General features: G+C 34.3%; 1 protein-coding gene and 1 long non-coding RNA gene across 6 annotated transcripts in view; one reads left to right on the top strand and one right to left on the bottom strand.

Moving 5' to 3' along the window:
* PIAS1 (protein inhibitor of activated STAT 1) overlaps positions 1-26,146 on the top strand; it is a 194,428-nt gene that overhangs the window by 124,736 nt on the left and 43,546 nt on the right. For all 5 annotated transcript variants that reach the window (XM_056808709.1, XM_007479621.2, XM_007479620.3 and 2 more), the window contains 3 exons: positions 1,588-1,678; positions 2,379-2,513; positions 18,015-18,120. In XM_056808709.1, the coding sequence (XP_056664687.1) occupies positions 1,588-1,678; positions 2,379-2,513; positions 18,015-18,120 (332 nt within the window). The remainder of the gene's footprint in view (positions 1-1,587; positions 1,679-2,378; positions 2,514-18,014; positions 18,121-26,146) is intronic.
* Positions 1-26,146, bottom strand: part of LOC130456091 (uncharacterized) — a 131,921-nt gene that overhangs the window by 91,688 nt on the left and 14,087 nt on the right. The window lies entirely within an intron of this gene.

Here is a 26,146-nt window from a genome sequence, read left to right on the forward strand (position 1 = left end):
CTTTAGAATTTTCTTCCATTTTTATAAGCAAATTTCTTTGTATATATGATTAACATTAATTAACAAGTAATCACCTCAAACATATAAGTAATTTTATCAGACATTAATGCTTTGTTACCCTAGTTTAATTCCAAATCTTTTTATCTGTGTACTATTTTTCTCTAAACTCTTTATACCTATAGATATTCTTCTATTTATTTCATTTCCTCATTCTTTCTCAGGTTTTAGTATGGTTTTGATTTTTGGTTTTGGCCTAATTTAATTAGATCTAGACTTTCTCCTTAGGGAAGAGTCATATAGATTGATTTGGCAGTGAAATTAGTATTCTTTCATCCCTCAAGGGATCTTTCTGTCTTCCATATTTTACATTTGTTAAGTGATGAGTTGTATAATATATAATTAATTGGTTGAACCCAAGTTGTATAGGTTTTTTGCACTTTGCTTTTATAGTGTCATGAGCTGATCTGATAATAGAAGGCACCCTCTCCCTGGTAAAGAGTATTATATATTTATTGACCTTTTTTTTTAATAAAAGTTTTGCAACTTTTAGAAAATCAAGATGTTGAGGGGAAAATATCTGTGATAAAAATGGTCAAATGGATTCAATCTTAAGTATTATAGAGCAAGATAAGAAATTAAAAGGAAAAAAAGAAATCTTAAAAAAACTAAGTAGTACCATAATGTGCTATGACTATTTTGCAATGATGGAATGACAAGCAAGTTTATATTGTAGTTAGAGAGGTGGTAACTTATAATAGATTGAAAAGGTAAGCCTCATAATTCATTTCTTAAATTTACATAACAGTGAGTAGAATTAAAGTTTATCAATTATGTTGCTATACTTAGTTTTTTCCAAAGAAGATTATGTGCCTAGTTTAGAGGTAAAAGTATTCATAGGTTTCTGAAATGTTTTGTTTCAATTAAAATATGAATGCAGTGCAAATAATATTATGTAGCTATTTAGTTATACTTTGTCATATAAACAGCTTCCACTACCAGTTTTTTAAATCACTCAGACTACCTTGACTATTACTACAAAAACTATTCTTCCAAATCCCTCATTTTTTTTTTATCAAAATGTTTATTGGCCTTGGAAACTAGAAACTTAACAAAATTATGCTTCTGCCTTCTAAGACTAGAATTTGGAAAGAAAAACACTGCTACAATCAGTTCCCAGGAGGCAGCTGAGCACGTGACCCTTACATACAGGATTTGGTTGTTGAGAAGGGTTATTAGAGCTACAGCTTGTATAAATACTTTATATATAGGCCTCACGTTGTATATGTGTTTCTCTTAAGAAATTGATAGTGTTGGATGATAAGAATTATTTTGAAAATAATTATACCAATTCTTAGTAGTGTCACTGAAGCTACTGGGAATAGAATTGTTTAAAAAAAAACTTTTTTCTGCCAGTGAAAGATATTGAAAAGTCACAAAAAATAATAAATTACTAATATTCTTAAAATAAACAGTCAATTACTGTGTCATCAGCATTTTCTGAAAACATCTGTCTTTTAAGATACCTATTAAAAATGTTAATAAAATTATTCTTTTAAAAGGTAATTAAATTTGTTCTTATTTTTTTAGGTTTTGTTTATCAGAAACCAGTTGTCCACAAGAAGATCACTTCCCACCCAATCTGTGTGTGAAAGTTAATGGGAAACCTTGTAGCCTTCCAGTAAGTCAAGAATTCTTAACTTGTCAGCTTATCTGTCAAAGCATCATGGCTTTAATCAGTAGTATGATTTAATTACGAAAATTTTTGACTGAGTCAGTAATTGAAACATTTTTATAGACTACATACAGATAACACATTTGACATAGGCTATTATAAGACTGAGACCAAAAGAAAACAATAGAGACAAAGGCCAAGATCAAGGATTTCAAGTAAGTTTGAATAGAACAACACTAGATTCCAGGTAAAGAAGATGTACACAATGGCCTCTTTTTATTAATGTGTGAAGACACAGTAATGCATTTGTAGGGGAATTGAGATTGAAAGAAAGAGAACTGTTTTATGTAGTTTTAAAAATAATCTCAGTTCTTCTGAAATTCTGATACAGTGGTATATCCTCTTTTCTTTGACATGTGGTCAGGATTATTTTCTCCTCGACTTAACAAACCAAGCTTGTAGGGTTTTTTTTTTGTTGTTGTTTTTTAATCAAGTCTTCATTTTAATGTGTGATAAAAAATGATTTAACAGGGGCTTCATATTCATCCATGTTGGAAATTTTTAAATATTATTCCAAGGAAACACCTGATTCTCTTGACTTTGATGAAAAAACCCATAGCTAGTACCCAAAGTTTTTATTAAAGAGAATTTGAAATTAGAGAATTATAGAAAAGAATAAATGGAAATTTTAAAATTTTAATCTTAGGGTTATCTTCCACCTACCAAAAATGGTGTGGAACCAAAGCGACCCAGCCGACCAATTAATATCACATCACTTGTCCGATTGTCTACAACTGTACCAAACACCATTGTTGTTTCCTGGACTGCAGAAATTGGAAGAGTAAGTAACTTTTGATTTTATCAAATCTACATATAATAAAAAAGGACTAATTGTTATGACTGAGTCATCTCTGAGTAATAGAAATGTTTATATGATGCTTTAGAGTTTATATTATAAAGTATTTCCCTAATAACAAAAATCAGAGGTAGTAGGTAGAACACAGGCACATCTAGTCAAAGCACTGTCTCTATTTTTCAGGCGAGAAAACTGAGGTTCGGGAAGGTTAAGGGACTTTCCCAGGCTCACACAGCTAGCAGATAATAAAGATGGCAATCTCTTAATTGCTAAATCCAATGGCCTTTTTTTTCAGTCATTATCTTTCTTGACTTCTTTGAAGCACATAATGCTGTTAATCACATTTCCCTCCTTGACACTTTCTCCTCCCAGAGAAAAGAATGTGTATACTCTTGGTTTTTCTCTTACCTTTGTGACCATTCTTCTGCCTCCTTTGTTTAATCATCATCCATATCCTGTCCCTTTCAGTGTACATAGCCCCAAAGGCTTTATCCTGAGCTATCTTCTCTCTAAATTCCAACACTTGGAAACCTCATCAACTCCAATAGGTTCAATAATTTATGTGCAGATGACTTCCAGATATATATATATAGATATAGATAGATAGATAGATATTTGGGCCTAGCCTCACATCTAAGATACAGTCTATAGACATTGCTAATTCAATATGTCTGAAATAGAATTATTCACCTTTCCCCCAAATTCCTTTTTCTGAAGGAATGAATTTTCATCCTTGATTCTTTACTCTCCTTCACTTATTGCTAATATCTATTAATTTCCCAAACCTTTTCACTAGTCTCACATTCATTGCTCATGTATCCACTTCCCCTAATTCAAGCTTTCATCATCTCACTTTCATCATTACCTTATTGCTGTTGGTTGTCTCTCGAACCGAGGATGACGATTGTCTTTGTGCGTTTATTGCACAAAGACACCTGTGCATGAAGATTTAAGTGGAAAAGTCGATGCACAGAAACAGTCCCACTCTCTCAGCGTTGGAAGCCTGGGTCCAGTGGCATGAAAAGTCGTTACACCTGGAGACTTCCTCAGCTGCATTGGATGGCCGTGTTGTCTTTTGTGCTCCAACACGCCCTGAGCACTCCACAGTGCCTTGCTGCATCGCCATCTCAGCCATTGAACCTTCTTGTTGGTTTCTTCCGCCTGTTCCACCGAAGCAGTCTTCACATGCTGGATGAGCAAAGCCCTGGTTCACCAGGGGTCGACAACCCGATGGCTACCCTCACAAGGTTTGGCTGGCGAGTCAAAGCCGTTGCCCGGGGTGTGGCCGCTGCTGCATGCTAGCAGCTACTGGGAGCCACAAGTGAGAGCTGGGTGTTAGGTGAGGGTCAGTGGCTGGAGAGCTGCCCTAGAAGGGCACGACAAGCCCTCCATACCAGAGATATTACCCCTCCCTGAGCACCCCATACACCCCTACCTACTGCAGTAGGCTCCTAACTCATCTCCCTTCTCTAGTCCATACACAGCTGCCAAAGTGTTTCCCAAGTATAGATTTGACCCTGCTCTTAAATTCCAATGACTCCCTCTTTCCTCTTTGTTCAAATAGATATTTTTCTGATGGATTAAAAACCTTTCACAGTCCACATCCTACTTGCCAGTCTTCTTAGGCTTATTATAAAAGACTGTTCTCTTTACAGTCTAACCAAACTGGCTCTTCTTCTCTTGGAACTTTCTGTTTCCCATCTCTACCTCATAAAATCCCTCATTTTCTTCAAAGCCTGTCTTAAACACTACCTTCTGCCTAAGGATTTTCCCTATTCACCCCAGCTACTAATTCCTTGCTCTTGAAATTACCTTGTATTTACTTTGTATATGTATTCTATTTATAAATGTATACCGTTCCTTAAGTACAAGAATTGTTTCATTTCTATCTTTGATCCCTATCAGCATTTCCAACATATTGTAGATATTTTTAATGTTTTTATTGATTAATTACTATCCTGCCACAGATCCATCATCAAAAGCCTACTAAACACTGTTCTAGGCACAAGAACTGGGATAATATAAAGAACAGTGTGTCAAGGAAGACAAGTACATACAGCATCAGTCTCACATCAGAAGCAAATATCATATAAAATTGGAATACCCTAGAAGCTATTGCAAAAAATACAAAAATGATGCAAGAATGACCATTTTACCCACTATTATTTGATAAAGTTTTAGAAATGCTGGCTAATGATAGCAATAAGACAAGTGAAAGAAACTAAAAGCAAAAAGGTAGCTAAAGAGGTGAGAGAATTATCCCTATTTGCTAATGACATAAAAATTTACTTAGAAAAATCCTAGGGAATTGGCAAAGATACTAATTGAGACAATAATTTCAGTAAAATTGCAAGTTATAAAATAAACTCTTACAGCTCAACAGTATTTCCATAATAACAATATCCAATGATAAAATCCAAGAAGCAATAAAAGGGAAATATCCCATTCTAGAAACTATAAAATGCCTCAGATATTTGTGGATCTGTTTGCCAAAGCACGTGATATACTGAATAAATTTAATTTAATTACAAAGTACTACTTAAAGAAATAAAGAACAATTTAAAATACCTGGAAGAGTATTCAGTGCTTATTCCTGATTTGTGCCAGTGTAATAAAAAAATAATTCCAAAGGTAATGTACAGTTTTAAAGCTATACCAAACAAATTATCAAAGAGATACTTTTAGAACTCAACAAAATAATAATAAATAAAAATAAATTTGTTTGGAAAAATAAAAGATTTACAGTATCAAGAGAAATAATGAAAAGAATGATGGAGGAATAACACTTCTAGTTCTCAAAAGTTCTTTAATCTGCCCTTAGAATTTATCAGTGCTCTCCTGTGGTATAATTGAATGTAATGGACTTCTCCATTAGTGGTGGTGTAATGTCCCTGAACAATCTGCAGGGATCTAGGAGAAAAAAACACTATTCATAAGCAAAGGATAAACTATGGGAGTAGAAACACCGAGGAAAAGCAACTGCCTGAATACAGCGGTTGAGGGGACATGACAGAGGAGAGACTCTAAATGAACACTCTAATGCAAATATTATCAACATAGCAATGGGTTCAAATCAAGAAAACATGTAATGCCCAGTGGATTTACGTGTCAGCTATGGGGGGTGGGGGAAGAAAATGATCTATGTCTTTAATGAATAATGCTTGGAAATGATCAAATAAAATATTTTTAAAAAAAGAATTTATCAGTGCTCTCTCTGGAGGTGGATAAAATTTCTTGTCATGAGACTTTTGGAATTGTCATGGATCATTTTATTGATCAGAGTAACTCACAGTGAATTATCATTAAAATATTGCTGTTACCGGGTACAATATTCTAGTTCTATTCATTTTATTTATTTTATATCAGCTCTTAAGGAAATGAATTTTAACCAAACAAAGTATAGAGGCAATTAGAAAAGATAGAGAACTTTGATTATGAAGCCAAAAAATTCCTGTACAAACAAAATAATGCTCTCAGGATAAGAAAGGAAATGGTCAAATGGGGGGAAAAATTTTTTTGTATCACATTTCTCTGATAAGGGTCTGCTATACAAGATAGATAAACAATAAATGTAAACATTCTAAAAAAAGAAAAAGAAAATATTAACCACTTGAAGAAACTTTCCTAATCACTAATAACAGGAGAGAGATGCAAATCAAAACAACTTTGACAGTTCACCTCTGCCTCTCACCTTGCAAATTGGCAAAGATAATAAAAGACTGGAATAGTCAATGTTAAGGGGTTATTATTATTAAGGTTATTATTATTGGAACTGTGAATTAACACAATCATTTTGGAAAGCAGACTATAATTATGTAAGTTAAATGACCAAAATGTATATTCCCTTTAACATAGAGATTCAGCTACCAGGTTTGTTACCTCAAGAAGCCATTGATAAGAAAAATCCCATATACACCAAAATCCCAAAATATACCCATTTACACCAAATTTCACTTTTTGTGGAAAAGGTTTGGAAACAAGTTAGACTCCTGTTACTTGAGAAATGGCTGAACAGATGGTCTTATATGAGTGTAATTGAATATTACTGTGCTGTAAGAAATGACAACTATAATAAATGAAAGAAACATGGAAGTATTTACAGAAAATGATTTACATGAACTTGATTCCTTACCTGGAACTCAGTCCTTCTTCCAGTCATACCTCTGACTTCTTTGTTGTCTTCGTTAAAAAACACACAAACAAACAAAAACTCTTACTTTCTATCTTAGAATCAAGGCAATTGGAGGTTAAGTGACTTGCCCAGGGTCACATAGCTAGGAAGTGTCTGTGACCAAATTTGAATCTAGGACCTCCCAACTCTAGACCTGGCTCTCAGTCCACTGAGCTATCTAGCTGCCCCACTCCCTGTCTTCTTTAAAAGTCCCAACTAATCCCCTTTTCTACAGGAAGCCTTCCCCCAAACTCTCCAAATTCCAATGCCACTCCTCTGTTAATTATCCCTATTTTTTCTGTATAATCAATGTATGCATAGTTGTTTGTATGTTGTCTCCCCAATGAGATTGTAAGCTTCTTGAGGGCAGAGGCTACATAGCCTTCTTTTTGTATCCCCAGTGCTTGGCATAAGGCCTTGTCATAATAGGCACTTAATAAATGTTTATTTGTTAATTGATAGTAAATATTCAAGTAAAGAATATACACAGAATCATAAAAAGCAAACAAGCAAAGCTCCAAAAAAGAACTATCTGAAGACAGCATCCATCTCTTTTTCTATAGAGATTGGAGGACCACAAGTATGACACATTTCACCTATTTTCAGACTTTTGGGGGAGGGGTATAATTGTTTTTTCCTAAAATTTTTTCTTTAAAATATTTGTTACATGGGATAGTTTTTTGGAATGGGGAGGATAATGATTACACTATCACTATGGAGGATATTTTTGGTTATGTAAGAAAAACAAAATGCCAATAATATATTTTAAAAATATAAACATATACAGAAAAAAACATAAAGTGAATAAATGCAAAGGCAGTATAAAAGACTTCATATTGAAGTGACACTTTAGACACTTCTTCAAGGAAGGGATTTTATGAGGTGAAGGTGAGAAGGGTGTTCATTTTAGGCCTGATAGCATATGCAAAAACATGGAGACAAGACATGAAATACTATGAGAAAACCATTTTGACTAGATTGTGGAGTCAGGTGTCAAGGAATACTGAACATGACAATGACCAAACAGATTGCCCTCTAGCTATGGGCAGATACCCTGAGGCATAATCCCTCCACCCAGTTTTCAGCTTCCAGTACTAGAAAGCACTACTTTTTGGTCTCAGTTCACCATCATACATAGCTTTCTAATGAGACTAGGAGACTCCACTAATAAAACAGATTCTTAGATTTTCAGAGCTAGATGGAACCTCAGTGGTTGTCCAATCTTAAGAAAAGGATCCTCACCACAGTGTAACCAAGAGGTAATCATCAAGCTTTTACTTAAATGTGTCTTAAAAGGGATAACCTTTTCCGGTAATCTGCTGAAGCAGCCCATTCCATGTCAAGAGAGCTCTATTTTCACTACATTGAGCCTAGCCTTCCAAATTCCTTCATTACATCCTCACTATCCTGGTTATCCTTCTGAATGCTGTTCAGCTTATCAATATCTTTCATAATATGTGATTCCTTAAACTGAACCAAAATACTCCTAATATGGTATAACCAACCAATGCAGAGTAAAACAAAACTATTATCCATGTTTCTGAAAGTTTGTGCCTCTTTAGTGCAGCCTGTTTGCTTTTTTCATTTCCATTCCACACTATTAACCTTTGTTAAATTTGCATCTCATAAAGAAAAGCCATGTCTTTTTCCTCTTTTCAAAGTTGCCCAGTTACTGGGCCAAATTTGACATGATGTATGGAACTTTTATATAAGCCCTATTGAAAAATATTCAGCAATTTTTTTCTTGAACTGAAATTTCAATTTACCTTACACTTATTTCTAACTTCTAAAATAGGTAACTTGCTTTTGGGAGTAAATTAAATTTTAACTTGCAATTGTAAATGTCTAGAACCTCATATATTTCAGTGAATGGATATATAGCAGTAAAGTTACTCTTCTAATTAACATATATAAATTTCACATTTCTCTTTCTGATTGTAGTGTTTTGAATTATTTAGGTTTCAGCATTGACTTCATGTAATTATTTTATAATTGCTTCCTCATGGAAAAGTTTTGAATGGTTTGACTTATTTTGTTGGGGGATTTTTTTAAGTATTCATGTAATTCATAATATGAAGAAGAGAACTATTGATATTGAATATGATGAATATTGTTTTTATATTAGCTTCTAGCTTTTCTAGAGAGACCCATTATCCTTTGATTATGATTGTTATGTGAAATTTTGTTTTTGTGGCTTTATCAGACTTATGAGAACACAAAAGATGTCAGTATTTTGTGTGTTCTTTTGAAGAGTATCCCAGAGGGGATACTGAGGAATGGAAGGAGGTGAGCTAGATTTAGTTTTTAACTGCACAGGAACAACTGACTTAAGTAAGCCTACATCGGAAGCAGATGTGACCCAAAGAGACTCCAGTATATCTGTAGGTATTACAAAGGTGAGATGCCCATTAACAATTATGTGCCCACATGAGGTAGAAGCATTGTTGCTAAGGCATAGAACACAGGCATTCTTGGATCAGCAAATTACAAAGTATGAAATAACCTTGTTAAACAACGAAAACATTACCTTGAAATGCTGTACAAACCTTAACCCTGGCACCTTGCTTCCAGATTTACCTTCTTCAGGAGAACCATTACACAGTTGTGAAACACTAGTGTCCATGGCAGAAAAGCCTCGAGATAACCTCTTGGGCACTCCCTTAGACAATTGAGATCTGGTCTTAATTTACTGATGGTTCCTCTTTTATGAGGGATGGCATACGCTACACTGGAGCTGCTGTAGTCACAGAATTTGCCACTGAGTGGTCAGCTTCACTGCCCTCTAATATTAGCGCTCAAGGTGCAGAACTCAGCTCTGAAACACGCCTGTATAATTGCCAAGGATAAAAAGGCAATAATTTATACAGATTCTAGATATGCTTTTGGCATTTGTCACTCAGTCAGGATGCTATGGCTCTAGAGAGGATTTTTAACCTCAGCTGGAAAATCTATAGCTAATGCAGAAATTATTAATGAAGCTCTTTCTGCTTTACAGCTGCCTGAAGCCCTAGGTATAGTTCATTGCTCTGCCCATACAGATGGCACTGACCTTGTCTTTAGGGGAAATGATCGAGCAGATGCTGCTGCAAAACTAGCAGCCATATAAGGGCCTGAATTAATTTTAACATTAACAACCACTGATGACTTAAATTTATCACTTTCCTATAATGAAAAGAAAGTGGAAAAATAGAAGCAAAAATTCAAAGCAAAACAAATTAATGGAGTATGAGTGTCATCTGAAGGAAAACCCCTGCTCCCTAGAAGTTTCTATCACCAAATTTGCCAATCTATTTATAAAAAATGGTCACTTTGGCACTCAGGGCATCGTGGACTCTGTTAAGAGAGTATGTATAGCCCTTGGTATAACTACTATAGCCTCTAAAGTGTGTACAGCCTGCTCTACCTGCCAAGCATATAACCAACATGCATTTCATGGCAAAGCCTTTGGTGGGCGTCCTCTGGCTTACATACCTTTTCAGCACCTACAGATAGATTTCATAACAATGCCAAAGACTGGACATTATAAATTTTGTCTGGTCGTAGTAGATCAGATGACCAGATGGCCGGAAGCATTTCCTGCAATCCGAGCCACAGCGTCTTTTGTTGCTAAGATACTTTTAAAAGAAATTATTCCTCGCTTTGGCCTGCCAGCACGAATTGATTCAGATAGAGGAAGTCATTTTACTGATTCTGTCCTAAATCAGATATATTCTTGCTTGGGGATAACTCCCAAATTTCATGCACCATATCATCCTCAGAGCTCAGGCCAAGTTGAAAGAATGAACAGAGAATTTAAAACTATGATTGGCAAATTATGCACTGAGACACATTTAAAATGGCCTGAAATTCTCCCCCTGGCCCTATTTTATCTTAGAAGCAGGCCTAGAGGAGACCTACACATCTCACCATTTGAGATGCTTTTTGGACATCCACCTATACAAGCTAAATCTTTCTCCTCTGTATATACATCACTATTAGGGGGAGACATTACTATTGTTTCCTATATACAGGAATTACAGTACAAACTGCATGAACTCCATGAATCTGGAGCTACAGTATAAACTGGACCACTAGACTTTTCACTTCATGACCTGAACCTAGGTGTATATTAAGAATTTCCAGCTTACTAGAGCAACTCAGCCTTCCTGGGAAGGGCCATTCCAAATATTGTTGACTACTCCAACATTTATAAAGATTGGAGAAAAGGACTCTTGGATTCATTGCTCACATGTAAAGAAAGCATCTTCTGTTGAGACTGGTTGACTGTACCCTATCACATGCATTGGAGATAATAATCCATTGACAAGTGGATGCTGTTTTTCGAGAACACATTGAATTCATGATTTTTTTCTTTCCCCTCATTTTTATCACTGCTTTTTTAAAAATTTTGATTAGAATATTTGGGGGTTTTTTCCCTTTTTTTCTAATTTCTTGTACTAAAGGTACATACAATTAGTATTATTTTTTCTGCAGTAATATAAGTTTTATATATATAAATGTGTGTGTGTATATATGTATATATACATATACACACACACACACACATAATATGATATAATATCAATGCATACCCAAAAAGCTTTAAACTGTGGGAACCTGCCATTTATTGACAAAATTTTATGGGACTATGATTAATGTTTGTGTCTGATTCTAGAAAATGGAATATAAACAAGGAGCACAGATTTAACCTGAATAGTGCCAAAAAAAGTACACAGGAAAAAGTAGTGTGAGACTCAAGGTTGCAACGCTTGACATATGTTAAGTCATAGGACTTCCTTGTATCTACACTCTTTGTGAAGTACTCAGACAAGTTCCAAAGTTTGACTGTCATCCTGGCTTCCCATATCCCTGAGAATGACAAAAAAAATCAGACCAGGGAATGACACTTAATTTCTAGTTCTTTTTCTTCTTATAGTATGGCAGCTTCCTGTAGTCTTGGCTGCAAATGGGTAAGTGAAATATTACTGCATTCTGTCCTACAGACTTGTGGGATAGGAATTTATTGAACCCTAATAAAGGGCCTATTATGAATTTATTCTTGCTTACTCAACATTTTATATACATAGATTTTGGTATTTTTATTCTGATTTTGAATTTTTTTTCTTTCTACCAAAAGTTTAACTTTCCTCCATTTTTTCTTTCTTTATATTTTTGGGGTTTTTTTGTTTTGTTTTGTTTTTCTCTTCTTTTTGGTAATTGACTCATACACCCCCATAACTCAACATTGCATCCTGAGCTGAACTGAATGTTTTTTAACACCCACTTTGGGGGGGGGGGAGGTTGTATTTTAATAAAAAATCTAAGATTTTGAAATTTTGTTCAAGAAAAGATCTTCAAGGAAGAAGCTTGCTAACTCCTAAATCCAGAGAATGAACTGTTGCAGAAAGATGCCAGAAAACCTACACTACATGAAGAAGATCCAGAACGAACTTTGGGTGTGGTTGATTGAACTGAAGTTTGATTGAACAATTATTTGAATGTATACTCCTATGCCAAAAGGGGATTTCCCCCTAATTGGTTTTTGTCAATGCGCCCAGCAAACATTTGTTTTGCTGTCTGTCTGTCTTTCTTCTATCTAACTATTGTAATTTCCTCTTAGAAGGTAAAATTATATATGCACTTGCAGTTAGAAAATTTGAAGGTGCCAGGATGATTATGTTTAGTGATCAGTTGTGGAGAGTAGTCTCCCAGTCATCAAGGGGGTGGGGGGGGGGGATTGTGGACTTTAGATTACTCCACCCTACTTAGTCTAACAAAAAATCAGGAAATTGTGAACTTTAAATTACTCCACCCTACTTAGTCTTAACAAAATCAGGAATGTCTACACCCATACTTAAGGATTAAGTATTTAGGAGGATGGCCTGTGACAGACATGTGCTGGCAAATGACAGATCAGAAACAACTGACAGACCCCTTGGTTGTCCTAAGTCAAGCCTAAGATATAATTGGTACATGTGAGATGTAGGAAAGTGATGTAAAACCATCTATATTTCACGTTACTTCTCTTGGGGCTCTTGGACAGCAGGGAGGTGGCTGGTGGCAGCTTGCTGAGCATGTCGACATCTTGGCATGGCAGCTGCCATTATCTGGGTTTAGCACTGAGCTTTCCTTGTTACAATACTGGAGGAAGCCTAGTAACCTAGTTCAGTGAGGCTCTTCTCTGAGTTCTCTCAGAGTTTAGGCTGATTTTTCTTTCCTTTACCTTCCAAGGACCTCATGGCTTGCCTGGTACAGGCCAGGCGGGAGAAATACTATAAACCTTTTCCTTCTCTCTTCTTGATTTCTTCCCTATATATTGATTAAACCACCATATATTTCCAAACTGACTTGGGTATTTTATTTGGGATATCCCCTGGTGACCAAAAATCAAATTTAGATTAGGTCACAACCCTAAATTATCCTTACACCTTAATTCTATGGAAGCCAGAAAATCTTTTTGCAGTTAGGTTTTTACTTTGAAATTTGCTGTTGGTTAACTGAAATTACAGAGAAGTTACTTAAAAATTCATGAACTGTTTTACCAAGAGATCCTAGTCTTTATTGAAGCACGTAATAATCAAAATAGATATATCACAAAGTATATTGTCACCTCATGAATCAAATAGTTTGTCCACTTTTTATTTTATAGTCTTAATATAGTATGCCCTGCTTTGCATATCAAATTTGATCCTGAGAAATTATAAATCAAATTTATTTTAAATGAAACTATATTTTAAATGTACTAAAGGAATTTTAATGTTGAATCCTTTAGAGGAATGAAGTCATTTTTTGAATAAGTCAGCACAGCCTAATTTATCTGTTTTATAATTTTGGAATTTTATACATTTGAACATTTGTAGGACATAGATTTAGAAGGAATTTTCATTTACAGATGACAATTAAGGTTTGTTGTGGCAAAGTAATATTTTTTAATGGATACACATTTTGTTTTGATATAGTACACAAATATTCCCCACCCCCAACCTGGTACCAGTTGAGCAAAACTGACTAAAAAGTAAATGTCATTTTCCACTTTGTTTGCTGCTTTTTAACAAAAGGGAAGAATGTGTGCCCTAAGTCATAAATAACTTGATACCAGTATTGACTATTATATATGACCTGAGTTAGGTTGCTGTTTGATGATTCCTTCATTTTTATTGGTATTCATGTATATTGTTCTTTTGGAGCTATTTTCTTTGCTTTGTATGATATCAGTGTATCTAACCATATTTCTCTGAATTCTTCATACTATTTTTTCATGATATACAACATTTCATTACATTAATATACCATAATCTGTTCTCTAATCATCGAGTATAAAATAACAGTTTTTTAATAGTTTTTTTACTATTACAAATAGTGCTGATATGAATAGTTTTGTATGTGTGGGTTTTATTGCTATTAATATCCTCCCTGTGTCTAAAACTAGTCTTGGAATAACTGGGTCAAAGTGCATGAAGAATTACTTATTTTTATTCCATGATTTCAAATTCCCCATCTCTCCTCCCAGGCACTATAATTTAAAAACTTGAAATTCAAAAGACTATTATTATTGTTGTTATTCAATCAGTTCGCTTCAGCAGACATTTTAAAAGTGCCTACTACTGTATGTTGCCAAGTCTTAGAAATTCCAACTTAAAATCAAATATTTGTTGAATTGGACTTTTTCTTAGTGTCACCAAAGTGTTATAAATATACGTTCTCACATGTGAAAATGAGACTAAAATAATAAATCACATTTATGGCATTTGAAGTTTGCTTCACAACACTGTGAGATAAGTAATACAAATATTGCCATTTTATAAGTGAGGATACTGAAGTACAGGGAAGGTAAATGATTTGCCCAGGATGACACAACTAGGAAATATTGGAGTTGAGTTGCAAACTTGGATCTTCGTGCTCCAGCATCATTGCTTTTCCCATTGCTTAAGTGAAGGCATGATTCGTCCAGTTACTAAAAACCTTTCACCTCACCTTGAAAGAATTTTATGACAACAAAGTCAAAGATTATTTCATGGAAGATAGTTTATTTGGGATCAGAGTATTTTCATTAATGATCAGTTGGCATCAAAATTTTCCTTGTTTTCATAGGTCAATATACTAGGTTCTTTGGAGAGATTTTTACTTCTTATTAATTTTTTTTTTACATCACCACTTTCATCATCACCTTTCTCATCCACTCAGGGAACTTTCTGTTTGTACCAAGTATCTTTAAAAAAAATTCATAACCAATCAAAATATTAGTAAATTTTATGGCTTACATTTGCTCATCTATCTAAGGAAAGAAGAGGATGCATTTTCTTAATTCTTCTCTACAACTAAGCTTGGTCATTACTGTAGAAGTATTTTTAAAGTTCTAATAATGAACAAAAGAGCATGTTCCAAAAATTAGTATAAATAAATATGGCATATTGGATACTATATTAAGTCACTGCCATAGGTACTTTTAATCAGAAACCAAGAATAAATAAATTTTTCCCCTGTGAGAGATGTATCATATTTTTACATTATTTTTATGGATAAATATGAGGTTCATATTATGGATATCAATGGCATTTGATTAAAATCTAACTTTGTTATATGTCATAACTAGAGAAAAGCATACCTTTTTTACTGAATGTGTAATTGTGGTTTCTACTTGCTCATCAAAAGATTTAAGTTCCTAACCATGTATTTGAGCTGTCAGGAAATAATTTTATATTGTTAATTAGCATTTCTCATTTTCTGTCATAATTGAAATATTAGACAAATGTATTTAAGATTAATACCGAAAATAGCATTTCTAATTGTATATTAGAGTGAGAGTATTGTGACTGTCTGTCCCTAAACTGAAAGAAATTTTGAAGAAACTTTCCTTTTGATTTATAAGTTGTGAAATCTAGTGGTTTAAGTTAATGTACATATTTGAATATTTTGGTTTATTGTGTGCATAATGTATGTATACATTTATTTTTCATGTAAATGTAATTTAGTATTTAACTAGAAACGGAAAATTATCCTCCAAAAGAATAACTACACTTTAACTTAAAAAGCCATTTTTTGTAATAGAAAGAGCATTTTATTTGGAGTCAGAGTGCTTGGGTTCAAATTCAGATTCTGCAGTGTAGCATTTTTCCTTTCATTGAAGTTGTCTGGATCTCATTTTCCTCATGGTATAGAATGATGGGGTTGGAATAGGAGATCCCCAATGTCCTTCCAGTGCTAAATATCTATGACCAGCATATTAACAGAAAGATCATTTTCAAAATTGTATATATGTTTTTCTTTTTTTCTAATTTTTTTCTTTTTTTTCAGTTATATGTAGAAACAATTTTTGACAATTGTTTTCTGACATTTTAACGTTCAGATTTTCTCCCTCCTTCCCTTCCCCCTACCTCAGGTCCAATAGTCTTGATATATATTATGCCAGTACTTCATACAGTACATATTTGTATATTGTTCATGCTGTGATAAAAGATGATATATATTATATATACACTAAAAATCTCATGAAGGAAATGAAGTGGAAAATCACATGCTTTGATCTGCTCTCAGACTCCAACAGTTGTTTGGCTGTAGATAACATTTTCAATGTGAGTCCTTTGTGTTTGTCTTGGAGACTTGCTTTGATATGATAACGATTTAGTCCTTCACAGTTGATTATCGTATAATATTTCTATTACAGTATACATCATTCTCCTGGTTCTTCTCACTTCACTTTGCATTCGTTCATCTAAGTCTTTCCAGGTTTTTCTGAACTCATCCTGTTCATTGTTCTTTATGGTACAATAGTATTCCATTACAACCATATGCCACAACTTATTCATCCATTCCCTAAGTGATAGTCAACCCCTCAGTTTCCAATTCTTTGCCACTACAAAAAGAACTGCTAAAAATATTATCCCTTATCTTTGAACTCTTTGGTATATGGGCCCAGTAATGGTATTGCATAGTTTTGTAACCCTTTGAGCCTGGTTCCATATTGCTCTCCAGAATGATTGTATCAGTTCACCGTTCACCAACAGCATATGTGTCCCAATTTTCCCCTTCAACATTTATCATTGTTCATGTTAGCCACTCTGATAGGTATGTGTGGTATCTCAGTAGTTTTAATTTGCATTTATTTAATCAGTGGTGATGTGAAGCATTTTTTCATATGACTATGAATAGTTTTAATCTCTTCCTCTGAGAACTGCCTGTTCGTATCCTTTGACCATTTTTTGATTGGGGGATGCTTTTTATTCTTATAAATTTGACTTGGTTCTCTATATATTTGAGAAATGAGGCTTTGTCAGAGGCATTTGCTTTAAATTTTTTCCCCCAGATATGTTGTTTTCCTTCTAATCTTTGTTGTGTTAGTTTTGTTTATATCATGTTTTGTGTGTTTGTTTCTTAGTTTTTCAAGAAAAAGTTGATTTCTGGTCCTAGATTTATTGTTAAATAATTATGTGACAATTGGGCAAATATCTTAACCATTCTTGTATCTTCACCTTATATTATAATTTTATATATCATATACATTATAATAATTCTAACCCTTTGGGTTGATTTCTTTGAGGTATAAATATAGTAATATATGTGAGTGCTTTGAAAACTGTTGCACTTTCTTCCCTTTCTTGATGTTTACTTTTGTCAAGAATACAAATAATTCAAGTCAAGTTAATTTCTTACTCCCTAAAATGTCAGCTCCTCTTTGACCTTTCTTTATCATCTAGTACCACATTGAAAATTCTGGCCCTTACTCTTCAGAGAGCTATACCTCCTTACTAGTCCCTTAGTCTTATTTTCTTTAATTTAATCAGCCATACTTTTTCCAGTCTGCCTTGGCTTGTTATTTTACTGTTTTCTTTGTTCCCTTTTCCTATATCCATTCCCTATATTTGAAATGGATATGCTTACATTCATCTACCAAACTGAGCATTCTCTCCTATTTCAAATCCCTTCTTAAATCTCCTTTTGCTTAAAGAACTTTCCTTTGTAATTAATTCACAGAAATTTTCTTCCTAAAAGCATAGAGAGCTGGTTGAAAGCTGAAAAGGTAGGTTTTAGAGAAGGGAAACCGATCTAATTTTATAATATCTTTTTTAGCTATATTTCTTACCTAAGAAAAATTTGTATATTATAATTCTCTTCTTATACTAGCCCGATTTCATTTGAAGTTAGCAGGGAACCATTTCACAGAAATGCTTTCAATTAATTAACTTTAATTAAAGAAAACATTCACATAATAGATAACCCGGCAGAGAATTTGACTGGTAATTTGTATTTTTAAATATGCATTTATGAAAAACATGTCTATGGAAGCCTTTATTTTTAGATTGAATTTCTCTGATTACTGCATATTTTGTGTTTTTCAGAACTATTCTATGGCAGTATATCTTGTAAAACAGTTGTCCTCTACAGTTCTCCTTCAGAGGTTACGAGCAAAGGGAATAAGGAATCCGGATCATTCTAGAGCTTTAAGTATGTATTATGCAATCTCTTTCATGAAGATGAAATATTTTAAACATGAGTACTAGAATGATATATTCTCTGCTAAAGAAGTTTGCATTTGACATTATTAGTTCATTATCTTTCAATTCTCAAAAGATTTGTGATTTTAACTGTGTGAGTACTCATTCAATACAGATTGCAATCTCTCCTTAGCAGGTAGTTGCATAAGTTATTGTGGCCGTCCTTAGGTAGCAATTTATTACCAGGTCCACATTTGAAATCTTTCTACTTTGGGGCAGGATCTGCCACAGCTTGTGTTGTTCTAATATAGTTTTCAAGAACCTTAGATTACCTCCATACTCTGAAGAGGAATCAGAATAGAGCTTGAGTTGGAGCATTTCTCCATTGAGTACCATTTATTCCACTTATCTTCCATTAGGGAAAAAACAAGGCACTGCACCCAAGAAGTGTTTAATCTTGTTTCATTTGTTTGCTTAACTTAAAAATAGGCTGTATTATATAGTTGTTCCATGAACACCAAAAAGGATGTTATAGCCAAAATGTACCATAAAAGAGGTGGTTCAAAAAAAAAAACTTCTATCTTTATTGGGTCTAAGACAGAAAGAAGTAAGGTCAAGGCAATTGGAGTTAAGTAACTTGCCCAGGGCCATATAATTAGGAAATGTAGGACGCTATATTTGAACCCTCCCAACTTCAGACATTGTACTGTGTCCATAGTGCCATCTACTTGCCCCATAAAATAAGTATTTTAAGAATATTAGGAATAGGGTTTTATACTAACCAAAATTATTTACAAACTTTCTTCTATCTTCAGTGATATAACATCAATAATTTCATGGTATACTTTTTGAGATAATGTTTTAAATAATCTCTAGGGTTTTAGGACAGTTAGGTGCCACAGTAGATATAGAGCCAGGCCTGGAGTCAGAAGGATCTGGAGTAAAATTGGCCTCAGACACTTCCTTACTGTAAGACCCTGGGCAAGTCACTTAATCCCAAATGCTTAGCCCTTGCTCTTATGTCTTAAGAGTTGTTACTAAAACAGACAGTAAGGGTTAAGAAAAAATAGTAGGTATGAGAGACGTTGCATAATAGACAGAATGTTAACCTCTGAACCAGGAAGTTTGAGTGTTCAGGTGCCTCTTATATTTACTGGCTTTGTGACTCCAAGCAAGTCAGTTAACCTCTTGATATTCTAGACAGGCATATTGTTTTAAGATTAAAAATTGTACAAAATCAATCTGGTAGAGGAAGTTTCTCACAAGTAATTCATTCCCTACACCAATGAAGTCACAATTCTCATCCCAAAATAAATTTCTTTTGAGTTGAAGAGATGCTCTTAAAGAAAGCATGTAGTTTAGGAGTATGAAGGAAGCAATCATAAGTAGTGAAAGAGAATATGTTTTAGCAACAAGGATTAAATATATCACTGTTAAAGGCCTGTGATTTCATTGAAATAATTAAAACAATTCTAGAAATGGAGTATTGAGAAACATTTCTCAAAATGAAAAGAGCAAAACAGAGTTGAGACATGAGTAGCACTGTGTGACCCTGGGCAGATCACTTGACCTCCATTGCCTAGCCCTTACCACTCTTATGCCTCAGAACCAATACATAGTGTTGATTCTAAAATGGAAGGTAAGGGTTTAAAAAAGAGAGAAAAAGAGGAGGAGCAAAGAATTTTGTTGCTTCAATCTAAATGGTCTTTACAAAAGAACCCTGTAGAACAAAGGTTCTTAACATAGATCCCTTTAGCAATATGATGAAGTCTATGTACCCCTACTCAAAATAATGTTTTTAAATGTATAATACAGAGGATTACAAAGAGAACTAATTACTTTTTTAAAGGATTATTAAGATATGAAAATGTCCAAGTAAGTTAATGAATCATTACTGTGAGCTAGTCACTAAAGTGGAATATTGGGTCCAAGGATTGACTAATAGCAGTTAGAATAGATGGCTTCTCAGGACTTTTTCAATTTTTAAGATTTGATCTTGAAACTTTTCCAGAGTAGCAAAATATATATATATAAATATATGTAAATATAGATATAAAGTATAGGGAATATAGCAAGTTTCTTACAGATTCAGGTAACTGAATAATTTTAATGGATTTGATTATTTCATTGATTGAGGCAAAAGAAAAAATACTAACTCTCAAAGACTAACTAATAAAAAATACTAACTCTCAAATAATCTAGTCTTGAGTGAGAAGGAAACCTTTTTTAATCCTTGTAGCAATAAAGTAGTTGATCTCCTAAATACTTTGACAAGTAGAATTATTTTTTGGACAGTATATGTGACTACTACCTTGGGAATATAGAACTTAAATTTTAAAGTTAAATACATTTTTTTAAAAATAATTATCTTTTATGTGGGTTTGGAAAAAATAAAATAAATTAAGGTAAATTTTGAAGAAAAAAATTATGCACAGCCTTGACCAAATCGCTCCCTTATTCATAAAATTTCTGTGGCTTCTCCATTGCCTACAAGTATAAATAAACTCCTTAGCTTAGCATTCAAAGCATTCCCTAGGCTTTCTCCAACCTACTTTCCCAGACTTATTTCACACTATTCCTCTTTATGTATTCTGTGGTCAAGCCAGACTAGACTACTAGCTATTTCCTGCTATCATTCCACCCTCTATACATTTATGTAAGTTAACTCCTCCCTTCTGAAAATGGATTTCCCCATTTATTTTCCTGTTGAAACTTTTCTCTTCCTTAGCTTCCAGTTTTGGTAGCTCCATGAAACCTTTCTTACTTGCTTCTCCCCTTTGCCACAGATAGATTTCTCTCTTCCCAGATTTTTCATAGTTTCTTTTTTAATTTTTTCTATGCCTTCAGACATCCTATTTTATATTATAGTTGTATGCCTGCCTTACTCTGAACTAGAGAATAAACAAGCACAAAAACCATTTCACATTTGTTTCTACAGATTCACATCCTGTATTAGAAAGTGCTTAATAAATGTTGATTGACTTGAACTATAAATATATCAAGAACATTTAAGTGCTCACATGCATGAAGAGCTTATTGAAAAGAACCATCAGTGAAGTTTCTTGAATTAACTTGAAATGTTGAATTTGAGGTGGTGGTGCTGGTGGTGGTGGTGGTGGTGGTGGTGCTGGTGGTGGTGGTGCTGGTGGTGGTGGTGGTGGTGGTGGTGGTGGTGGTGGTGGTGGTGGTGGTGATGATGGTGGTGATGGTGGTGATGGTGGTGGTGGTTCAGTCATTTCAGTCTGACTATTCATGTCCCCATTTGAGGTTTTCTTGGCAAAGATATTAGAACAGTTTGCCATTTTACAGATGAGAAAACTGAAGCTAACAAGTTAAGTCACTTGCCTAGGAGCACACACCCAGTAAGCATCTGAGACCAATTTGAACTCAAATCTTCCTGACTCCAGGCCTTGCTCTCTTTCAATTATGCCACCTAACTGCCCTTGAAGTGATGGTAATAATGCCTGTAAATGTAGCCATCAGGTCACATAACTTTCATGTTTAAAGGTGCTGCCAGGCAAGAAGCTAGCAGCATTCAGTGATGGCATGTTGAATACGTATTCTCACTATTGGGAGGAAGAGTAAGGTAATGGTGGAAGGGAGTAGTAAAGCACTTTGTAAACTTTATAGGAAACTATATAAATATCAGTTATTATTTTACTCTTTGGAAGAAGGTGGTAGAATTTCAATAGAGATCCCCCACAAATTACCCCATTAAGAACTCATTTCGACACTCACTGACAAAAACATTGTTGGAGACACAGATAATAAAATAGTGGTCATGTGGAGAAAGAACAAAGGCAACAGGGCAGGTTCTTATAGAACACATCTTTAAATGTAATCTCAGAATTTCATGCAACTATGCTGGCATAGATTACCCGTTGCCAATATATCATTGCATTGAGATGGTATTCATTTGCAGGAATTCATCCTCCTAAGATGTTAGTACATGAAGGATTTGGCTGAGAGTCTATGGGGCAGTTAGGTGACTCCATGGGTAGAGATCCAGACCTAGAAACACGAGGTCCTGGGTTCAGAGTTGATTTCAGACACTTCTAGCAGTGTGACCCTGTGCAAGTCATTTAACCCTAGTTGCCTAGCTCATACTACTCTTCTGAATTGGAACTGATACTTAGTATCACTTCTAAGACAGAAGGCAAATGTTAGGTGTTTTGTAGTTGTTGTTGTTGTTGTTTTAATATCTATCAGATATGACCACTTGAACCTGTTTTTAACTAACACTTTTAATTTTTTACTTAACCACTTACCAAGAATATATTGACAAGAAAAGAATCAGAACTAAAATAGACACCTAGACAGGGTTGGAAAGATAGAAAGTATCAAATCCAGAAATGAATCTAAGAGCAATGATACACAGGGTACATTGGAGGGCCATCAGAGACAAACTCTTACTACTATACAATTTTGTCCAGGAGTGACCCTGACTGTGCTATTTGAAATCAGCATAGATACCCCCTTTCACCATTCTCAGACATGGAACATCAGTGTTATAAATAAGTGAATCCAAGTAATAAAATGAGTACTAAGAAATCAAAAATTGCCTGTGTAATATAGCACTTTACACTTTGATTCAGCAGGTTATGTATTAAGTGCCTTCTGCGTGCAAAGTCAGGTGCCAAGGACACAAAAGCAGAATTGAAATAGACCCTGCTACATTCTTTAGGGAGTGGGAAGATTACATATATATTACACAAGTAAGTACAAAATATACACAAAATAAACCCAAAGTAATTTCAAAGATTGTGAGAACAATCACAACTGAGGGTATCAAGATAGTCTTCTTATAGAAGACAGCAATTGAGCTGAGCCTTTAAGAGAGTTGGAAATTTTAAGAAATTTAGGTAAGGAGGGGAGAGCAGTCTAGGCAATGAGAAAGAGAAAGGAAAGGAATAAGCCTTTATCTAGTGCTTCCACTATGCTGGGCACTATGCTATAAGCACTTTTACAAATATTATATCATATGGGATAGCCTATGCAAAGGCAGGGTGATGGAAGATAATTAATAAGTCATTCATTTTGACTGGAATGTAGAATGGATGAGGGAAAGTAATGGCTGAAGGTTGGTTATTAAAGGCTTTAAATGCTAAACAGGTTTATATTTTATCCTACAGTAAGAATTCTTAATCTTTTTTGTGTCTGAAGCCTAGAGACCTCAGTCATGTTTTTAAAATCATAAAATCTGATTGTAAAGACAACCATTTATATTGAAATAGTTCTCAAAAGTATCTTTTTAAAAACAAGTTAATGGTGGGACAACTGGGTGGCTCAGTGGATTGAGATGAGAGGTCCTGGGTTCAAATTTGGCCTTGGACATTTCCCACCTGTGTGACCCTGAGCAAGTCACTTAACCCCCTTTGCTTAGACTTTACCACTCTTCTGCTTGGAAAATAATATACAGGATTGATTATTAAATGAAAGGTATGGGTTTTGTATTTTTTTTTAAGTTAATGGATCCTAGATTTAGAATGCCTGTCCTAGAGGCAATAGAGAGCAACCAGAGTTTCCTGAGCAGGGTAATGGTGTGGTCAGACCTCTGCTTTGAGAGAGAGTGAAGGAGGGAGGCCAGTTAGGAATCTATAACAATAGTCTAGTTAAGAAAGGGACACAAGCCTAAACTAGGGTGATGGTCATGTGAATGGGGAGGACAGTGTTAGAGACATTGTAGAGGTAGAATCAATAAGATTTGGGGGTAGTAGGATGGGATTAAAAATTGAATGATTACTCTGAGATTGAGACTAAGGATTATATTTAGGGGAAAATGAGTTTTGTTTTAGGTTTCTGTGGAACATTCATATAGAGATGTCCAATCTGCACTTGAGAGACTGGAGTTCTCTCAGGAGAGATGAGGATTCAATATATAGATCTGGAGTTTTCTGTATAGGTGATCATTGGACACATTAGAACTAATGAGATCCCTACAGGAAGAAAGAAGAGAGCCTTTTACAAGAGGCTTGGAGAATGACTACTCTTTGGGGTAGAACATGGCAGGTGATTCAGCAAAGGAGACTGAGAAGGAGCAATCAGACAGGGAAAACCAAGAGAAAAAGAATTTCAAGTGGAAAGAGATTTTATAAGGAAGGAGGCTAATCAAGTGTCTTATATTTCAGAATTGAAGGAAGAGGGTTCAGGCCTTAGAAGGCAATTGGATTAGCAATTAAAAGATGTTAGTAACCTTATGGAGAGCAAATTCAATAGTGTAATGGTGTGAGATGATAAGAATTTGGAGTGTGGGAAGCATAGAGTTAGCTTTTTCTAGGGCTCTGGCTAAGAAAGTAGAGATGTGGGAAGATATAACCTCACAACATAAAAGGAATGAGATTAGATTTTTTTAAGGATGTGCCAGATCTGGATATGTTGACAAAATAACAACATATCATCTGCAAAGAGTGATAGCTTAATCTCCTCATTACCTATTTTAATTCAATTTCTTTTTCTTCTCTAATTGCTACTGCTAGTGATTCTAGTACAATGTTAAATAATAGAGGTGATAATGGGCATCCTGATTTCATTCCTGATCTTACTTGGAATGCTTCTAATTTGTCCCCATTGCATATGATACTTGCTGATGGTTTTAGATGTGTGCTGTTTATTATTCTTAGGAAAGGCCCTTCTAATCCTATACTTTCTAGTGTTTTCAATAGGAATGAATGTTGTATTTTGTCAAAGACTTTTTCTGCATCTGTTGAGATAATCATGTGGTTTTTGTTGGTTTGCTTGTTGATATGGTCAATCATGTGGATGGTTTTCCTAATATTGAACCATCCTTGCATTTCTGGTATAAATCCAACCTGATCATAGTGAATAACCCTCGTGATAACTTGCTGGAGTCTTTTTGCTAGTATCCTATTTAAGATTTTTGCATCTATGTTCATTAAGGAGATTGGTCTATAGTTTAATTTCTCTGTTTTTGACCTGCTTGGCTTTGGAATCAGTACCATATTTGTGTCATAAAAGGAATTTGATAGAACTCCCTCTTTGCTTATTATGTAAAATAGTTTGTATTGTTTTGGGATTAGTTGTTCTTTGAATGTTTGATAGAATTCACTTGTGAATCCATCAGGCCCTGGGGGTTTTTTCTTAGGGAGTTCATTGATGGCTTGTTCAATTTCTTTTTCTGATATGGGATTATTTAAGTATTCTAATGCTTCTGTTAATCTAGGCAATTTATATTTTTGTAAATATTCATCTATATCACCTAGATTTCCATATTTATTGCCATATAATTGAACATAATAGTGTTTAATGATTGCCTTAATTTCCTCTTCATTAGAGGTGAGGTCTCCCTTTTCATCTTTGATACTGTTGATTTGGTTTTCTTCTTTCCTTTTTTAATTAGATTGACCAGTACTTTGTCTTTTTTATTTATTTTTTCAAAATACCAGCTTCGAGTCTTATTTATCCAATAGTTCTTTTACTTTTGATTTTATTGATTTCTTCTTTAATTTTTAGGATCTCTAATTTAGTTTTTCATCTGGGAATTTTTAATTTGTTCACTTTCTAGTTTTTTTAATTTGCATGCCCAATTCATTGACTTCTGCCCTCCCTAATTTGTTAATATATGAACTCAAGGATATAAATTTCCCCCTGAGTACTGCTTTGGCTGCATCCCATAGATTTTGAAAGGATGTTTCATCATTGTAATTTTCTTCAATGAAATTTTAATTGTTTCTATGATTTGTTCTTTAACCAATTTTGGAGAATCATATTATTTAATTTCTAATTAAATTTTGATTTGCTTCTCCATGTACCCTTACTAATTATTATTTTTATTGCATTATGATCTGAAAAGGTTGCATTTATTATTTCTGCTTTTTTGCAATTGTTTGCCATGTTTTTATGCCCTAGTACATGGTCAGTCTTTATGAATGTACCATATGCTCCTGAAAAGGTGTATTCATTTTTGTCCCTATTTATTTTTCTCCACATATCTATTAACTCTATTTTTTCTAAGATTTCGTTCACATCTCTTACCTTTCTCTTATTTATCTTTTGGTTTGATTTATCTAGATCTGATA

This window comes from Monodelphis domestica, chromosome 1 (genome assembly GCF_027887165.1).
Source record: "Monodelphis domestica isolate mMonDom1 chromosome 1, mMonDom1.pri, whole genome shotgun sequence".
Classification (NCBI taxonomy): domain Eukaryota; kingdom Metazoa; phylum Chordata; class Mammalia; order Didelphimorphia; family Didelphidae; genus Monodelphis; species Monodelphis domestica.